Here is a 21,268-nt window from a genome sequence, read left to right on the forward strand (position 1 = left end):
AAGACATACCCCAATCTGTCTGATTTGCTCACGAAGGTGCGCCGCATCTGTGCGCATTTCAGGAAGTCCAGCCCAGATGCTGCCACTCTCAGGGCAGCGCAGCGCCGCCTCCAACTGCCCGCTCACCGACTGTTGTGCGACGTGCCCACGAGGTGGAATTCAACACTGACCATGTTATCCAGAGTTTACCAGCAGCGCAGAGCGATTGTAGACTGCCAGATGTCAACTTCCACCAGAACTGGTAGTCAGGTCAGTCAGCTTCCTCAAGTCTACAATGAGGAGTGGACGTGGATGTCTGATATCTGTCAGGTGCTGAGTAACTTTGAGGAGTCAACACAGATGGTCAGTGGCGATGCCGCCATCATCAGCCTCACCATCCCGCTGCTTGGCCTGTTGAAAAACTCTCTGGTCAGCATGAAGTCGGAAGCTTTGCGCTCGTCACAAGAGACGTGGGAAGAATATTCCCTTGTTGATAGCCAAAGCACCCTGAGGTCTGTTTCTCAGCGCATATCGGAGGAGGTGGAGGTGGAGGAGGATGAGGAGGAAGAGGAGGAGAATGTTGGCGAGACACAAGAGGGGACCATTGTTGAGTCCTTCACTGTTCAGCGTGTATGGGCAGAAGAAGAGGAGTTGGAGGAGTTGGAGGAGGAGGAAATGGACAGTCAGGCCAGTGAGGGGAGTGAATTCTTACGCGTTGGTACTCTGGCGCATATGGCAGATTTCATGCTAGGCTGCCTATCCCGTGACCCTCGCGTTCAAAGAATTTATTCCAGCACCGATTACTGGGTGTTCACTCTCCTGGACCCACGGTACAAGCAAAATCTTCCCACTCTCATCCCTGGAGAGGAAAGGAGTGTGAGAATGCATGAATACCAGCAGGCCCTGGTGCACAAGCTGAAACAGTATTTCCCTTCTGACAGCGCTAGCGGCAGAGTGCGTAGTTCTGCGGGACAAGTAGCGAGGGAGAGTAGGCGAGCAGGCAGCTTGTCCAGCACTGGCAAGGGTACGCTTTACAAGGCTTTTGCCAGCTTTATGTCACCCCAGCAAGACACTGTCACCTGTCCCCAGTCTCGGCAGAGTAGGGCTGATCTTTACAGAAAGATGGTGAGGGAGTACGTAGCTGACCATACCATCGTCCTAAATGATCACACAGCTCCCTACAACTACTGGGTTTCAAAGCTGGACATGTGGCACGAACTGGCGCTGTACGCCTTGGAGGTTCTTGCCTGCCCTGCCGCTAGCGTCTTGTCCGAGCGGGTTTTCAGTGCAGCTGGTGGCATCATCACCGATAAGCGTACACGCCTGTCGACTGACAGCGCTGACAGGCTGACGCTTATTAAAATGAATAAAGGCTGGATTTCTCAGAATTTCCAATCTCCACCAGGTGAAGGAAGCTCAACCTGAATAATTGATCCACTCCTCCTCCTCCTCCTCATTTTCCTCCTTCTCCTCCTCTTTGTACAGTAAAGCAGAGGAAACTGGCTATTTTTTGACAGGGCCCACTGGCTCTTGCTATAGTACTTCATGCATTTAATTTTTCTGGAGGGCCACCTACCCGGTCCTCTGTTTGAAACAATTTTTGTGAGTGCCACATACAGGCACTCAATCTATTCCATTTTACTGCAGGGCCACCTACCTGCTCCTCTGGTTTGAACAATTTTTGGGACTGCCACATACAGGCACTCAATCTATTCCATTTTACTGGAGGGCCACCTACCTGCTCCTCTGGTTTGAACAATTTTTGGGACTGCCACATACAGGCACTCAATCTATTCCATTTTACTGGAGGGCCACCTACCTGCTCCTCTGGTTTGAAACATTTTTGGGACTGCCACATACAGGCACTCAATCTATTCCATTTTACTGCAGGGCCACCTACCTGCTCCTCTGGTTTGAACAATTTTTGGGACTGCCACATACAGGCACTCAATCTATTCCATTTTACTGCAGGGCCACCTACCTGCTCCTCTGGTTTGAACAATTTTTGGGACTGCCACATACAGGCACTCAATCTATTCCATTTTACTGCAGGGCCACCTACCTGCTCCTCTGGTTTGAAACATTTTTGGGACTGCCACATACAGGCACTCAATCTATTCCATTTTACTGCAGGGCCACCTACCTGCTCCTCTGGTTTGAAACATTTTTGGGACTGCCACATACAGGCACTCAATCTATCCCATTTTACTGGAGGGCCACCTACCTGCTCCTCTGGTTTGAAAAATGTTTGGGACTGCCACATACAGGCACTATCCAAATTAAATTGTCTCCATAGCAGCCTCCACACGTTGTCTCCATTGCTACCTCCAAAAGTCGTCCATATAGCTGCCTCCATACATCGTCCCTTTATCAAACGAGGTGTGTCAGGCAGAAATTTGGGTTGTTTTCATGGATTCCACATCAAAGTTGTTAACTTTGTCGCCACCCTGCTGTGTTATCCACAAAATATACTGGCAAACTTTTACCATTTAGGGATATTATTTCAGCGCTTCTTGCGCATCTGTTTACATTCCCCTCACCCGGCATATCCTAAACTTATAAGAACGCTACTACACTTGATCTTATACAAAAGGTTCTTAGAAGTGCTGTTTGGGGAGTAGCCTAGAGACAGGGGCTTGGATTGGCGAAAGCTCGCCTGGCAGCGGAACGCCAGCTCCATGCGCATCATGCGCTTCTTGCGCATCTGTTTACATTCCCCTCACCCGCCATATCCCAAACTTATGAGAACGCTACTACACTTAACTTGGTGCAGGCTGGGACCGAGTCTGACCCTGGGGCTGGTCATATACTGCCGACGCAGAGAATTGCGGGGCCTACCTCGGTCCAGGTCTCAAAGGCCTACTATACCTCCTCCCACCCCTCCTCCACCTCCTCCTCCTCCGAATTACCATCCGTGGGCATGGCGCCATCAGTCGGTAGCTCTAGGCACAGCAGCAGTGCCGTCGCTAAGCGACAGCAGGCGGTGCTGAAACTGCTGAGCCTAGGCGATAAAAGGCACACCGCCCAAGAGCTATTACAGGGCATTCCACATCAAAGTTGTTAACTTTGTCGCCACCCTGCTGTGTAATCCCCAAAATATACTTGCAAACTTTTACCATTTAGGGATATTATTTCAGCGCTTCTTGCGCATCTGTTTACATTCCCCTCACCCGGCATATCCTAAACTTATAAGAACGCTACTACACTTGATCTTATACAAAAGGTTCTTAGAAGTGCTGTTTGGGGAGTAGCCTAGAGACAGGGGCTTGGATTGGCGAAAGCTCGCCTGGCAGCGGAGCGCCAGCTCCATGCCAAGATCCAACTAACATAGTTTTAACTGCAGCACCTTTAATCTACTACTAGTTCACTGCCTCCATACATGGTCCCCTTATCAAACGAGCTGTGTCAGGCAGAATTTTGGGTTGTTTTCATGGCTTCCATGTTAACTTTGTCGCCACCCTGCTGTGTAATCCACAAAATATACTGGCAAACTTTTATCATGTACCGATATTATTTGAGCGCTTCTTGCTCACCTCCTTTGGTTCCTCTCTGCCACCCATTGGTTTGAAGCCTGAGTCCATTTAGGGTATGTCGCCATGACACTCTCTAGCCTGCTGCCGCTGCCTCTGCATGCCGTCCCCTATAGTGTCAGGGTCAATTATTGGATGTTTTAGATGCTATCTAGCTTCATTCTGTCACTCTGTCATGGCCATGCTGTTGCCCATAATTTTGGCATAATGGTGCGATTATGCAGCCTCAGAGGCATCCATGCATGCTGCCCCTGCTGTTTCCTGTCCATTTCCGTGGTGTTTCCATCCTTTTCTGAGGTTCCCAGGTGTTTGGCCAAGCTTCCCTGTGCAGAGCCTTGGTCCCCTTGAAAAATGCTCGAGTCTCCCATTGACTTCAATGGGGTTCGTTATTCGAGACGAGCACTCGAGCATCGGGAAAAGTTCGTCTCGAATAACGAGTACCCGAGCATTTTAGTGTTCGCTCATCTCTAGTTACTATAAACCCCCCTATCAGTGGTCCCAAAAAAAGTGAAGTTAGCAGTCATCTGTAAAGACACAATAGCGGCATGGCGCACACTTGGGACGATGTTCAAACTCCCATATGTGATATCTAAACACCTCCCACTATTGGCACACCCTCCTTCTCACAATGCACTTTGTCTAGTATCTTTCACAAATGGAGAGAGAAAGGCATATTCAAAGTGAGCCATCTCCTACATGACAGGGAACCCAACTGGATGAACCTCAAGGAAATAAGCGACAATATGAGCTAGATAATACACAGTGGGGCACATTTACTTACCCTGTCTGAGGTGTTCACAGAAAGTGCATGTTCTGACGATCATGCACTCTGTTGTGATTCATTAAGATTGTGCGCCCAATATCCTGCATGTGTCGCTTCCCCTGCTCAGGTCGGCCGGAGTTCACCTTCTTCTTCCTGGTGTATGTAAGTGCTTGATCTTGCGACACAAATTGAATCTCGTATTGTAACTTCCTGTCCTCCTTTATAATATGGCCTCCAGTCCTCCATTCTCCTTCAAATTGCATCATAGTATATAAGGCTGGAAAAAGACGCAAGTCCATCAAGTCCAACCTTTAAGATTTAAATAAATGTTTTATCCCCATAACCCGTGATATTTTTTCTCTCCAGAAAGGCATCCAGGCCTCTCTTGAACATGTACATAGAGTCCGCCATAACAACCTCCTGCGGCAGAGAGTTCCACAGTCTCACTGCTCTTACAGTAAAGAACCTTTGTCTATGTTGATGGTAAAATCGCCTCTCCTCTAGGCGCAGAGGATGCCCCCTTGTCCTGGTCACAGGCCTAGGTATAAAAAGATCTTTGGAGAGATCCTTGTACTGTCTCTTCAGGTATTTGTATATTCTAATGAGGTTTCCCCTCAGTCGTCTTTTTTCTAAACTGAATAATCCCAAATTTTGTAATCTGTCATTGTATTCTAGTCCCTGCATTCCCCTAATAATCTTGGTTGCTCTCCTCTGCACCCGTTCCAGCTCTACTATATCCTTTTTATACACTGGTGCCCAAAACTGTACACAATATTCCATGTGTGGTCTGACCAGGGATGTGTATAAGGGCAAAACTATGTCTTTATCATGAGAATCTATTCCTTTCTTGATACATACCATAATTTTATTTGCTTTAGCAGCAGCCGCCTGGCTCTGGTCACTAAAATTAAGTTTACCATCCACCAATACCTCCAAGTCCTTTTCAGCTCCAGTTTTACCAAGTAATTGACTGTTTAGAACATAATTATACTTTTTGTTTCCATGGCCAAGTGCATAACTTTACATTTATCTACATTAAACCTCATCAACCATGTCTCTGCCCACTCCTCAAGCTTCCACAAATCCCTCTGCAATGCTAAACTATCGGCCTCAGTATTTATTACTTTACACAGCTTGGTATCATCTGCAAATATTGAAACTTGACTGTGTCAACCCACTACAAGGTCATTAATAAAAATATTAAAAAGAAGTGGCCCCAATACTGACCCCTGTGGCACTCCACTGGTAACGTCAACCCAATCTGAGAATATGCCATCAATGACGACCCTCTATTTTCTATCACTAAGCCAATTACTTACCCAAATACACAGCTTTTCCCCTATTCCCAGAAGTCTCATTTTGTATACCAACCTTTTATGTGGCACGGTGTCAAATGCCTTTGAAAAGTCCAGATATACAACATACACAGCGTCCCCCAGATCCAGTCTTGAACTTACCTCCTCGTAGAAACCAATCAGATTGGTCTGACAGGACCGCTCTCTCATAAACCCGTGATGACGCTGGGTTATAAGGTTGTGCACAGTGAGATACTCCAGGATAGCATCTCTAACAAACCCCTCAAATATTTTCCCCACCACAGAAGTTAGACTCACAGGTCTGTAGTTTCCAGGATCGCTTTTTGATCCTTTTTTGTATATTGGTACCACATTTACTATGCGCCAGTCCTGTGGAACATAACCAGTCCTCAGTGAATCTTAAAATATTAAAAATAACGGTCTGTTTATCTCGGTACATAGTTCATGCAAAACCCGGGGGTGTATGCCATCTGGCCCTGGTGATTTATCTATCTTAGTGGTTGTGAGGCGGCGCCGTACCTCTTCCTGGGTTAAACTGTTTAAATTCCAAAGAGAATTTACATTATTCCTCATTGTGTCTTCAACCAGGGGATTTTCCTGGATAAAGACAATTGAGAAGGCGACATTCAGTAGATTGGCCCTTTCCTCATTTCCTTCCACCATGACCCCCATGTTATTCCTAAGGGGGACCATACTCTTTGTTGTTAGTTTCTTATCATTTATATTCTTGAAAAATAATTTGGGATTATTTTTGCTCTCCCTGGCAATATTTCTCTCAGTATCTATTTTTGCGGCCTTTATTTGCTTTTTACAGGATTTATTTTTCTCTCTATAATTCTGTAATGCCTCATCGCTACCTTCACGTTTTAGCACCTTAAACGCCTTATCTTTCTCGCTTATTGCTTTCTTTGCAAGACTAGTTAGCCACATTGGCTTTTTCTTGTTCCTCTTTTGCTTTTTCCCATAAGGTATGTGTTTCTCACAGGACTTTTTCAGAATATTTGAGAAAAGTCCCATTTTTTGGGGGGGTTCTTTGAGAACATTGTCCTAGTCTATGCCTTTAAGGTCTTCCCTTAGTTGCTGAAAATTTGCCCTCCTGAAGTTTAGAGTGTTGGTTGCCCCTTCCCTAACGCTCTTAGTAAAGCGTAACACAAAATCAATGATATTATGATCACTATTCCCCAGGTTCCCCCCAACCTCTAGTTTCAGGTCTGTTGGTAAGGATAAGGTCCAGCAGTGCCCCCCCCCCCCTCTTGTTGTGGCCTTTTGTCCTACATCTTTCCTCATAATGTGTGGCCTCCTCTCTTTTACCATTAAGTTAAAGTTTGACAATCCTTGTTATAGAATTCTGGATATATTAGCCACAAGGCCTAAGCAGATAAGTTGTGACAATTTGGGGCACATTTACTTACCCGTTCCGAGAAGTTCACTAAGATCATGCGCTGATATCCTGCATGTAACGCTTCTCTGCTAAGGTCTGCCAGAGTTCACCTTCTTCTTATTGGGGCATGTAATTGCTTGATCCTGGGACACAATGGGGCTCATTTACTTACCCGGTCCATTCGCGATCTCGCGGTGCGTTGTCAACAAGGATTCAGAGCTTGCCGGGATTCACTAAGGTCATGCGCCCAATACCCACTACGTTTCGCTGCTGCGCTGAGGTCCGCCGGAGTTCACCTTCTTCGTCTCGGTGTATCTGAGTACTATTTTTGCGACACATTTTTTTTTTTTAATTTCGCGTTTTTTCCAAATCCGTCGGCCACACCCCCAATTTCTGTTATGTAAAATCCAGTTGTGTGCGCCAAAATCCCAGGGCAATTTGGCACAAAACGGAAATATTCGAGAAACACAACGAAAATGCACGATTCGGACCCTTAGTAAATAAGCCGCATTGTGAAAGTTAAATCTCGCGATCAGTCCAAATCAGTCGGATCGTCCAATGGCACGACCACTGATTTCTGACGCATGCAAGCCTCCACAGCTGCACGAAACCTGAAAATTTCAGAAAATCTGATGAAAGTGAAATTTACGGACTGTTAGTAAATAAGCCCCAGTATGTACAATAGGCACAGGTATGAGACGTAGTAATGTCAAAACTAAGGGATTTCAGTAAAGAGGTACTCAACAACTTGTTTGATGGCTTGATATTGGGAGACACTATCTGTCCTAAAATCTCCTACCTTTATCGTAGACTAAAAAATCAGCACACAAAAAAAAGAGGTGTACTAAATGTTCAATGCATGGTTGTCAGACATACAAACACATGACCCAACCAAAACAATAGTGATGGGCTGGCAAATGCTCAGAAGGGCAGTTTTGAACGAAGTGTGGAGGTATACAAAAAAACGCATTATGTATAGGGCCATTTGTGCTTTAACTTGCCCCCCTCTTCACTTAAGCCAGACAGGCTTACGGACTGCCCTAAATGCAAAACAAACAGTATAGGTTGATATCATGGTTTATGGACATTCCCTGAGGTCCAGGGACTGTGGAAGGAAATACAAGACATGGGTCAGAAAGTTTGGGGCTTTGAATTCCCATCAGATCCTTTACTGTATTTATTCCATGGTATGGAAGAGGTAGAAGAAAATCAGGCACAACAATTTTTGTTTTGTTTCATGTAATAACCATGGTGACAAAATGGAGCACACTTAAATATTGGCTATTGCCTTATTGTTATTATAAATTGCAATAGTATTTGCTCATTTACCTTTATTAATTGAACTAATCTTTTCAATAATAAAGCCTACTGTTTGTTTAGAGAATTTGTGAAACATACCGTTTCATTCTTGTAAAATATTTGATTCCTCCATATCTACAGCTAGTGTTTTATATACTAAAATGCATTTGTATCTGCCTTCAAAGGCAGATACCTTTCTAAGGATGCAATTTTCCATTAGCTTCTCAGGGCTGTTAGTAGATGTTTTTTTAGATGTTTAACTGTAAAAATTCATCTTGTGCTGATGCATTATGTGAAACATTAAATAGATTAAAAAAGGATTTGATATTATTTATCTGTTCCTTTTTACTGTGCCACAACTCAAAGATTCAAACTTTATAGAAAACTGCCTGGATGCAAAATAGGGCTCAATCTTAATTATCACAAAAAGAAAAGGTTAAAGGAATTTAAAAAAAAGAATAAAATAATAGAATAAACTATGAGTAAAGTCCCTTAAATGCCCATTTATTTTAAAAATAAAAAAGTGAAAATCACCACTAAATCATCACATATATGGTATCATCCCATACAATAAAATAAAATCATTATTGGACCCATGTGGTGAATACCGTAAAAAAATACTAAAAGCATGCTGAAAATGTTGATTTTGGTGCATCTAACCAAACAAAAAAGCAATAAAAAGTGATCACCACAATGATGCTAAAAAAAAGTACACCTCTTTCCACAAAAAATAAGCCCTAATAAAGCTCAGTCAACAAATACACTTGAATGTTATGCCACTTAGAAGATGGCTTTGCAAAAGCAAGTGATTTTTCTCTTCAAATGAATTTTTATTCTGCAAAATTATTCAAACATAAAAATAGCTATATGAATGGGACATCACTGTAATTGTTCTGACCCGAAGAACATATCTATGCTACATATGTATACATATATATATATATATATATATATATATATATACACACACACTCACCGGCCACTGTATTAGGTACACCTGTCCAACTGCTCGTTAACACTTAATTTCTAATCAGCCAATCACATGGCGGCAACTCAGTGCATTTAGGCATGTAGACATGGTCAAGACAATCTCCTGCAGTTCAAACCAAGCATCAGTATGGGGAAGAAAGGTGATTTGAGTGCCTTTGAACGTGGCATGGTTGTTGGTGCCAGAAGGGCTGGTCTGAGTATTTCAGAAACTGCTGATCTACTGAGATTTTCACGCACAACCATCTCTAGGGTTTACAGAGAATGGTCCAAAAAAGAAAAAACATCCAGTGAGCGGCAGTTCTGTGGGCGGAAATGCCTTGTTGATGCCAGAGGTCAGAGGAGAATGGGCAGACTGGTTCGAGCTGATAGAAAGGCAACAGTGACTCAAATCACCACCCGTTACAACCAAGGTAGGCAGAAGAGCATCTCTGAACGCACAGTACGTCGAACTTTGAGGCAGATGGGCTACAGCAGCAGAAGACCACACCGGGTGCCACTCCTTTCAGCTAAGAACAGGAAACTGAGGCTACAATTTGCACAAGCTCATTGAAATTGGACAGTAGAAGATTGGAAAAACATTGCCTGGTCTGATGAGTCTCGATTTCTGCTGCCACATTCGGATGGTAGGGTCAGAATTTAGCGTCAACAACATGAAAGCATGGATCCATCCTGCTTTGTATCAACGGTTCAGGCTGGTGGTGGTGTCATGGTGTGGGGAATATTTTCTTGGCACTCTTTGGGCCCCTTGGTACCAATTGAGCATCGTTGCAATGCCCCAGCCTACCTGAGTATTGTTGCTGACCATGCCCATCCCTTTATGACCACAATGTACCCAACATCTGATGGCTACTTTCAGCAGGATAATGCGCCATGTCATAAAGCTGGAATCATCTCAGACTGGTTTCTTGAACATGACAATAAGTTCACTGTACTCAAATGGCCTCCACAGTCACCAGATCTCAATCCAATAGAGCATCTTTGGGATGTGGTGGAACGGGAGATTCGCATCATGGATGTGCAGCCGACAAATCTGCGGCAACTGTGTGATGCCATCATGTCAATATGGACCAAAATCTCTGAGGAATGCTTCCAGCACCTTGTTGAATCTATGCCACGAAGAATTGAGGCAGTTCTGAAGGCAAAAGGGGGTCCAACCCGTTACTAGCATGGTGTACCTAATAAAGTGGCCGGTGAGTGTATATATATATAAAACAATAAATACTGTGAAACTGAGCAGCCGCATGTGAGAACAGCTTGATGATTTGTAAAGCTGTTGGTGTAACATTTGTCAGCTATGGGGTATTTCCTTTGGTGCCTGGTTTATCATGTTTAGGTACTTTAACTGCCTCAGTAGGAATAGACCCTGTATCACAATACTAAATACCAATGGAATGTATACTAAAGTATACAATAACTAATAGTTTGTGTATGCCAGCTAAAAATTTAGAAATGTAAATTATTTAAGATATTAATTACTAACTTACAATTTTTCACAGATGTTAAAGCAATTAATGCCAAAATACAACACACAACCATTTATATACAACAGCTGAAAGAGGATATCAGATACCAACATATAATCCTTTCGGGGATCTTAGTCCGGTTAATGCCAAAACACAAGATACAAAATTTCAGACATACCGGTTACAGTAATTAAATCTGATTAAAATAAAGGGTTAGTTACACACAAATGGTGTTGTCCTCCCAACATGGTTATTCCAGTTGTTACCACCACATCCCATGTATTAGTTCATAAGCCATTTTAACAATGTTACTTGACAAGATTACTCAGCTTTAGTGAGCAAAGTTTAAATAGTGACAAACAAATATGTATTTGTCAGCAAAAAGTGTTATTCTTGAACACACAACAACACAACTATTAAAACGCATAGTAAGAGTAGAACAAGAGCTGAGATTTTAGTCAATACCAAGCAGTAATTAATTAATAAATGGAGCAGGTCAGTGGTTTATAAGAACAGGGTGACTATAATTCCACAATAGCTGTAAATGGGATTATTACCCAAATCTTGTAGTTGGCCCTAATGCTCAAGCTGAAATTATACAGGTTTAGACTGAGCATATTGTAAGCTGGACAGTAATACAGTCCAAAAAAAGCTCATATGGAAGAAGAAAAACTGCAGATTTAATGCATGGCAATGGCAATCCAGAATTCTATAACATGGAATGTCAAACATTAACTTAATGGTAAAAGCAACTATTACACTAGCCTCTGAGAAAAACAGACATAATTACTACTAACTGAAACATACAGCAGATGCTGTCAATATACCCCATATACAATAGCTATACAAGTCTGAATTTAGCCTCCAAATGTTCCAAGAGAAGCCTAGAAGAGTGTAATAGCAATGTCAACAAATGATGGGGCAATAGTACAGACCGGCTTACGCTCTTCTGTAGGTGGTGTGCTTAGGTTGGTTTGCGTGACTTGTGGTGTGAAAGAAATGTGGCTGTGCATCAATACTCTTGTGTGTCCTCTACATATGGACCTTTGTTTTACATTGATATAGCATTGGGTTACTGTGGGGGACCGGTGATATAATTGATTAAAGTTATGTTTAATGTCAGAATCCCGAGGGAGCCCAAGGTGTGTGTGCTTGGCTGTGTGAGAGATTTTGATGAGATGCAAGGGAAGTGATTGGCGATTGCAAAAGTTCTGCATCACATGAAAAATACCATAGCCAGACATTTATTGTAAAACAGCCCATCAGCAATACGAGAGGAAAAGAGGTTTATAAATAATACAAAACTGTTCTTTATGCAATTTATATATTTGTGTAATGAGACAAAATAATGTGTATGAATATGTTTGGGTTATTTTTGTGAAGTAATGGATAAAAAAGGTACCGAATTAAAAAAATGTAAGGACTTAAAATATCCTAAGAGATGAAAAGAAACAAAGAAGCATAAACAATGTAAAAAAATGAAACAGGAAAATACATACCCAATGACAGAGTTTCTGTAAGCTTTTTAACAGGAAATATCAAAGTATCTTCTCCAAAGACCATTTTGGCATTTTTTGAATAGTAATGCTCTAGATGTTGTCTGGAATCAAAACCAAGTACATTATAGAGCTTATAGGCACTGCAATCCATCTTCTGATCTTGTCTCAAACTGATTGATTTCTTCAATCAGTAGCTACACTACTGCTCAATATATTTATAGTTACTTGAATCTATTTGCATTGTGTTTTTATAAGAATCACCTGTCACATCATGATCTTCAGTCATGTGAACATGTAGTAAGACATTTTTACAATATATACAGTAGCTACACCACTGTATAGAAAAAATCTAATCAAACAGCAAAAGTGGGTCTAAGCTTCCATGGGGCTGAGCAATAGAAAAACAGCAGAATTCCATATAAAGTTTCGAGTGGGAAAAAATTAGGTCTTAATTCTATGCAAAATTTCAGCTTGTAACAGCCATTCTCAAAAATAATATGTGCGTATAAACAGATATATATCGGAACTGGTGTAGTCATGTGACATCCAAATGGACAAATGGAGAGAGTTCCTCCTGATATGGTTATGTGACATCTGGTGTGGTCATTATTTCCCCAAATTTTTAACTTTTTATAATTAAATTTAAAACATTTCAACCAAAATGTCCCACTAACATGAAGAACAGCATGTCCCAAACACAAAATATAAATAAAAGCTTAATTATCAACTTGTTTGTTATGTTTGTAGCCCTTTCCAGATGTATAAATAAATTATCTCAGAAAAACCCCTTTAAAGGGTGAAATGTTTAAAAGCAATAATCCACTTTAACATTAGAGTCAGGGAATTATACATAGTTTATTCATTCTATAGATAAACAAAACAAACCTGTAACCAGGAATGTCATTTTTAGATGGTGATAGGTTCCAATAGCCTATGCTGATTGGCTTTTAATCCTTTAACATCCTGGGATGTAAAAGTCCAGGTTGGCCGGTGATTCCTGTCCCTGGTAGGGCTTCTAGACGTATCACCCTCACGATCTTCCCCGCCAGGTTCTTGGGGTGTCGATCGTCTCTGTGGCAGCCCCGGGGTCCGCAAAAGGACCACAGGACTGCCTTCTACAGCAAAATGACAGATCCTGTAGCAGATTGTGCATGTCAAACTATGAATATGCATAGAATGACTGTGGTAATTTACCGCCATACATCAGTGTGACAGTGTTTCACTTTCAACCAGTGATCAGATGATCCCATGGTGGGACAGTAAAAACATTTATGAAAAAAGTTTAAAATATATTTACAAATAAAAAGAAAGTTAAAAAAAAGTCCCATAAATGCTCCTTATATGATCAAAAAACTATCTTTACATCCGTAACACCCCGTACAATAAAATCATTATCATGTTAAAAAACATGTCAAAAATTATGATTTTTGCACATCCAACCAAACAGAAAATGCAATAAAAAGTGATCAGAAAGTCATATTTACAGTACAATGATTCAAGTGATTTTTCTTTCCAGATGCATTTTTATAATGCTAAATTATTCAAATTTAAATCGATTCTAACAAAGTGGATTTCATTTAGAATTTCAGGAAAACTTCGCTTCTGCACAAATCCGAAGTTAACAGTGATTCGTAGGAACAAATTTTTTATTCTCCCCTTTATTAGCATAATGGGCGCAAGCACAAAGTGTTATGTTGGGCAGAAAACTCTGGGAAGAAGAAAGGAACACCCTCGATCACATGTGCAGACATGTAAGCCAATCAGTGACTGGCAGCCTTATGTGATGTCACAGCTCTATAAAAAAACAGACGCCCATTTGCAATCCTGTCATTTCACACTGCATGTGCTTTCTCTAGCATCTAGCTGCTTGCAGCTGATGAAGTGATTTTTGCTCAAAGTCCAGGGTGTCCATTTTGGGGATCTATATAACCCAAATTTCAATTCTTTTTTGTTGCTAAAGCTGATATCAAGAAATCCATGTCAAATAAACATAGTTGATTAACCAATATGTTAGACAGAGAGGTGGCAGGTGGAGCAGGCACAGGTCCCAGCACAATAAGGGGAAATCGCAGCAGGGGTGACTCTGTGAGGCCAGAACTGCCGGTGTCATCTAGCAGGAGTTTGTTAATGAACAACCCAAATGTTCTCGATTGGTTGACTAGGTCATCCACTTCCAACCAAATGACATCTGCCACACTGTGGCTAACCATGTTGTTGCCACCACCAGAATTTGTCACTGTGCTACTTTCTGACCTCCTGCAGCTGCTGCCACCCCTCCCCTTTTTTTTGTTCCACTCTGTGGCCTACCATGTTGCTGCCACCTCCATAATTTGCCATTATGCCACTCTGCGGCCTACTCATGCTGCTGCCACCTGACCGCTGTCTCCCTGGAACACCTGTGATTTCCATAATGCTGTATTCACACTCCACCACTCTATGACGTTGCCACTATGTTTGGTTTTTCCCTTAATTTCATCTGTCAGAAGTAATGAAAAGCTTCAGGATTGATAGCCAAAAGCGGGAGTGGATAAAGAACACAGAGGACATGCAAATATCCCATTTACTGGTCATCTCTGTTTTGCATCCACTCCTGTTTGTTTTTGGCTTCAGCAATACTGATGAAAGTGGTCACTGATGGATGAAAAGAAGGGCAAAAAGATCAGTGACGTCAATGCAAAATTACTGCCGACACCCTCTCCACTCTTTTGGGGTGTTTCTACATGTATCAGCGTTTAACAGAACAGGTTCTGTCATAATCTATGGAATCATCTGAAGTCAGTGTAAAAAGAGTGCACTCTTTGATGTTATAGTGGGATCTTGGCCCTCAGCTCAGTCCTTTCGAGATAATATAGACGTTACCTTGTTAGACTGCGTTCCTGCTTCACTTATTTGGTCAAGTTGGCCCCTGTAAGTGCCTATGCAATTGAAGGGTGAAGCGATTCTAAGAGATGCGGCTGTCATATGCATGTCATACTAACACAGCATTGTTTGAAGACCAAACCACGCTTCCTGTGCATATTTGAGCATGGCACAACGTTCTACAACACCCTACAAGCTCTTTGCAGCCAATAAATACCTGTATTTTAATGTGATTTGTCATGATTTGATTCGGGTTGAAACAAATTTGGAAGGGAAATTCAGAGAACTCGTCAAATCGAATTTTTGAAAAATTCGCCCAGCTCTAATTACAACCAAAAAGCTAATAGCTAGAAAAGCAGTGATATTTTATACTTAAATGCATGGTGCCTCCTTGATAGGAACCATGCTGCCTGTAGTAGGGAATGCCATCTCTTAGGATGTGGCCACTCAATAACCAGCACCTGGTGTCTTGCATCTAAACAATGGAAAACATTGGGTACTTGTATGGGTATGCATTAGACTGATAGAGCTTGGAGAGGCAGCTAACCATTCCCATGCAATAATGTGAGTGGGATGTAGGAGGGGGGAAAACTATTGTTTTATATAGATTTTCTCTATGGAGCAGTTTATATGTGTGTTCTCCTAGTAATGGACTCAAAATGTATTGCTATTGCATTTGTGCAACAAATGGAACAGACCTATGTTTCAACTATAACAGTAATATTGGTAACCCTGTATTTTCCTTTTTAATATGTTAATCTCAATTCTGTTTAGGAAAATTTCTATAGCAAATGTAATGGACACATGGGGGGTCATTTACTTTGCGATGATTTCCCCTGAATTGCCCTAGGATTTTGGGGCACGCAATCGGATTGTGGCACATTGGCGCCTGCATGCACGCGACGGAAATCAGGGGCATGGCCGTAAGAAAACCCAACGGATTCGGAAAAACCGCCGCATTTTTAAAAAAAAAGTGTCGCTTGACATGCGCTTACCTGCACCCAGCGTAGGATGGTGAACTTCAGTGCACTCCGACGAACTTCAGCGCAGTAGCGACATCGAGGGAACTACCTTAGTGAATCGCCGGAAGACCTGAATCCTCCGCAGAGAACGCGCTGCGGGATCGCGAATGGGCCGGGTAAGTAAATCTGCCCCATGGAGTTAAATGCAATGTCTTCATTTTATTATAGTACTAGCTGTAGATTCCAGTGCTGCCCAGGATAGGGAATAACTGCTCTTATGGGTTAACAAAAAAAAAATTATATGTTTCTATCTCTCTCTATGACTGTCTCTCTCTGACTCTCTCTGTGTTTCTCTGTCAGAGACCATCTCTGAGTGACTGTTTGACTATCTCTGTCTCTGACCTTCTCTGTTAGAGACCATCTTAGTGACTGTCTCTGACCGTCTTTTGAAGTGACTGTCACTCACAGTCTCTTTCAGTGATTGTCTCTGACTGTCACTTTAAGTCACTGTCTATGACCGTCTCTTTCAATGACTGTTTATGACCATATCTTTCAGTGACCGTCTCTGTCTCTGATCATCTCTTTCAGTAACTGTCACTGACCATCTCTGACTGTCTCTAACCATCTCTTTCAGTGACTGTCTCTGTCACTTTGTCTATGGGGGGATTTATCAGAAGTGTCTTATAACATAAGAACTGCTCTAGTTGCTCATGAAAACCAATCAGAGCTCAAGTTTCATTTTTGCACAGCTGTTTATAACATGACAGCTGATCTCTGATTGGCTTCCATGGGCAACTGGAACAGTTTTAACCCAGACATTTCTAATAAATCTCCTCCTATCTCTGTATCTCTTTCCATCTTTCCTCACATATAAGCTGTCTTATACTCATTTCCTATGGTAACCAATCACAGCTCAGAGCTCATATTAATGACCTGTGTACAGCAGCAGCAGACTATGGCTCCTGTACATCGTGGTTAATAAGTGGATTTTGGAAAGCGTGGGGTGAAAATTTTGGCTCAAAACTAAGTCAATGACATTCCCTGAGTCACAAAGAGCGACTGTGCAAAATTTGGTGTTTATAAATGTGACATATGCATGCATCCATAAATACACACACATACACTCAACTTTGTATATTAGATTTCAATAAAGCAAATTGAGAACACAGCAGCAACTAAAAATCAAGAAATTCCTATATGAAAGTTCCAATGATGTCCTAGATCCCACATCTTAGCACTATTACATTATAAGTAGAGAATGATGTCCCACATATTGGGGGCTGGAGGGGTTGATACCATGACATGTACTTGATGCAAGGTGGGGAATTATGACTACTCCTTCCTCAAGGCTAGTTGGCCAGGGAGGGGACCCTGCAGGCGAAGCAGGAAAACCCCATGCCTGCATCTCAGGTGAGGGCTAGGGAGCAATTCTATACCAGCTCAGACCTGGAGTGAAAGTGCATTGCAGCTGCCCACCGGTAAGTATTAATAGGCTGGAGCCTTATGATAAATCCAACATGTGTCTGGGGTCGGAGATCCCATTATACCATGGTGTCCTAAGCTCCAGTGTATGATAAATGTGCCCCATTGAGTGGCTACAAATATACTTTGACCTTTCTAATCCAACTTTTTATTTACTATCTATTGGCTTTATTTTGCGTAATTTTCAGAAACTTGGTTGAATTGGCATCAACTTGGTTCAACTTAAGACCATGCACTAAACCATTGACCTAGTTCAACTTAGACAATATGTACCACACATGCTTCAGTGGAGACAACTCATGTTAATGGAGACAGCTTGACAAAGGAGTCCACTGCAAAACATGCATTGGGGGCACTTGGGTTCCCCCTGTCTTTCTTGGTCACCCCTTACTGATTGACACAAGTGCAGTATACCTTGCATATTCAGTTGAATAATTGTGAATTGCTAAGTAAGCTTAGGATTTATACACACTACTGTGACACTTTCCTGCATATGTTTAATTATTTATTTCATTTGTCAAGCATACACTATTATTGGTGCCTCCTCAGTCCGGAGGAATACATGATGCATGATTTGCAGTTATACTTCCATACTGTTTAAATGTTTTAGACTATAAGACATGGTAAAACATGTCTGCGTCTTATAATCTAAAATCATTGGAATCTGACTGATACAGACTCCTGTGACTGATTCATCAATATCCATAGCAGTGCTCAATTCTTTACAAAGGGACCATTTTAACTTTATTTGTTAAATGTGTCCACCACCATTGGAGAAAACTTAACGTGACTCTGTTCTAGAACAGCCAATCCTTTCAAATAGAAGAATCTCCTGTATCCATTGTAGACATAAAAGTACTAGTGTTCACCCTCAAGCTAAATAGAAACTGAAAATTAGAGATGGAGCTGGTAGAGGAGAAAGCTGCTAATGAATACATGGTGCAAGTTGTTTAATGGCCATAATTAGTGTTATTTGTCATGTGCATACACTCGACATTATTTTGAATAGTCATCTGAAATTTCTCTTTAAACCTGTGTTGCTTTGTGAGCTACAATGAAAACGACCCCTTTATAGTCAATGAGATCACTCACATTTGATCTCTTTTTAACCTCACAGAAATCAATTATAAAACCTTCTCCAACTAGAACTTTCCTAGCAAAATCCTCATCACATCTGAAATTATGAAACTTGTGTTCCCCAACTGTATAATATGTTGCGTCTATAGGACCAATGATTATGATGTGCCCTCCAGGTTTTAGCAACTTGGAGAACTTCCTGAGATATCTGACAAATCACCTGTTTGTTTTTGGCTTCAGCAATACTGATGAAAGTGGTCACTGATGGATGAAAAGAAGGGCAAAAAGATCAGTGACGTCAATGCAAAATTACTGCCGACACCCTCTCCACTCTTTTGGGGTGTTTCTACATGTATCAGCGTTTAACAGAACAGGTTCTGTCATAATCTATGGAATCATCTGAAGTCAGTGTAAAAAGAGTGCACTCTTTGATGTTATAGTGGGATCTTGGCCCTCAGCTCAGTCCTTTCGAGATAATATAGACGTTACCTTGTTAGACTGCGTTCCTGCTTCACTTATTTGGTCAAGTTGGCCCCTGTAAGTGCCTATGCAATTGAAGGGTGAAGCGATTCTAAGAGATGCGGCTGTCATATGCATGTCATACTAACACAGCATTGTTTGAAGACCAAACCACGCTTCCTGTGCATATTTGAGCATGGCACAACGTTCTACAACACCCTACAAGCTCTTTGCAGCCAATAAATACCTGTATTTTAATGTGATTTGTCATGATTTGATTCGGGTTGAAACAAATTTGGAAGGGAAATTCAGAGAACTCGTCAAATCGAATTTTTGAAAAATTCGCCCAGCTCTAATTACAACCAAAAAGCTAATAGCTAGAAAAGCAGTGATATTTTATACTTAAATGCATGGTGCCTCCTTGATAGGAACCATGCTGCCTGTAGTAGGGAATGCCATCTCTTAGGATGTGGCCACTCAATAACCAGCACCTGGTGTCTTGCATCTAAACAATGGAAAACATTGGGTACTTGTATGGGTATGCATTAGACTGATAGAGCTTGGAGAGGCAGCTAACCATTCCCATGCAATAATGTGAGTGGGATGTAGGAGGGGGGAAAACTATTGTTTTATATAGATTTTCTCTATGGAGCAGTTTATATGTGTGTTCTCCTAGTAATGGACTCAAAATGTATTGCTATTGCATTTGTGCAACAAATGGAACAGACCTATGTTTCAACTATAACAGTAATATTGGTAACCCTGTATTTTCCTTTTTAATATGTTAATCTCAATTCTGTTTAGGAAAATTTCTATAGCAAATGTAATGGACACATGGGGGGTCATTTACTTTGCGATGATTTCCCCTGAATTGCCCTAGGATTTTGGGGCACGCAATCGGATTGTGGCACATTGGCGCCTGCATGCACGCGACGGAAATCAGGGGCATGGCCGTAAGAAAACCCAACGGATTCGGAAAAACCGCCGCATTTTTAAAAAAAAAGTGTCGCTTGACATGCGCTTACCTGCACCCAGCGTAGGATGGTGAACTTCAGTGCACTCCGACGAACTTCAGCGCAGTAGCGACATCGAGGGAACTACCTTAGTGAATCGCCGGAAGACCTGAATCCTCCGCAGAGAACGCGCTGCGGGATCGCGAATGGGCCGGGTAAGTAAATCTGCCCCATGGAGTTAAATGCAATGTCTTCATTTTATTATAGTACTAGCTGTAGATTCCAGTGCTGCCCAGGATAGGGAATAACTGCTCTTATGGGTTAACAAAAAAAAAATTATATGTTTCTATCTCTCTCTATGACTGTCTCTCTCTGACTCTCTCTGTGTTTCTCTGTCAGAGACCATCTCTGAGTGACTGTTTGACTATCTCTGTCTCTGACCTTCTCTGTTAGAGACCATCTTAGTGACTGTCTCTGACCGTCTTTTGAAGTGACTGTCACTCACAGTCTCTTTCAGTGATTGTCTCTGACTGTCACTTTAAGTCACTGTCTATGACCGTCTCTTTCAATGACTGTTTATGACCATATCTTTCAGTGACCGTCTCTGTCTCTGATCATCTCTTTCAGTAACTGTCACTGACCATCTCTGACTGTCTCTAACCATCTCTTTCAGTGACTGTCTCTGTCACTTTGTCTATGGGGGGATTTATCAGAAGTGTCTTATAACATAAGAACTGCTCTAGTTGCTCATGAAAACCAATCAGAGCTCAAGTTTCATTTTTGCACAGCTGTTTATAACATGACAGCTGATCTCTGATTGGCTTCCATGGGCAACTGGAACAGTTTTAACCCAGACATTTCTAATAAATCTCCTCCTATCTCTGTATCTCTTTCCATCTTTCCTCACATATAAGCTGTCTTATACTCATTTCCTATGGTAACCAATCACAGCTCAGAGCTCATATTAATGACCTGTGTACAGCAGCAGCAGACTATGGCTCCTGTACATCGTGGTTAATAAGTGGATTTTGGAAAGCGTGGGGTGAAAATTTTGGCTCAAAACTAAGTCAATGACATTCCCTGAGTCACAAAGAGCGACTGTGCAAAATTTGGTGTTTATAAATGTGACATATGCATGCATCCATAAATACACACACATACACTCAACTTTGTATATTAGATTTCAATAAAGCAAATTGAGAACACAGCAGCAACTAAAAATCAAGAAATTCCTATATGAAAGTTCCAATGATGTC

The 21,268-nt window shown here is 41.7% G+C and overlaps 1 protein-coding gene across 1 annotated transcript in view; it reads right to left on the reverse strand.

Moving 5' to 3' along the window:
- The window catches only part of LOC140065770 (nicotinamide N-methyltransferase-like), a 34,785-nt gene extending 22,400 nt beyond the window's left edge, over positions 1-12,385 (reverse strand). Inside the window, exon 1 of the mRNA XM_072113343.1 lies at positions 12,221-12,385. Coding sequence (XP_071969444.1) covers positions 12,221-12,371 — 151 coding nt within the window. The 5' untranslated portion in view covers positions 12,372-12,385. The remainder of the gene's footprint in view (positions 1-12,220) is intronic.
- Between the last annotated feature and the right edge of the window lie 8,883 nt (positions 12,386-21,268).

This window comes from Engystomops pustulosus, chromosome 6 (genome assembly GCF_040894005.1).
Source record: "Engystomops pustulosus chromosome 6, aEngPut4.maternal, whole genome shotgun sequence".
In the NCBI taxonomy this organism is placed as follows: Eukaryota; Metazoa; Chordata; class Amphibia; order Anura; family Leptodactylidae; genus Engystomops; species Engystomops pustulosus.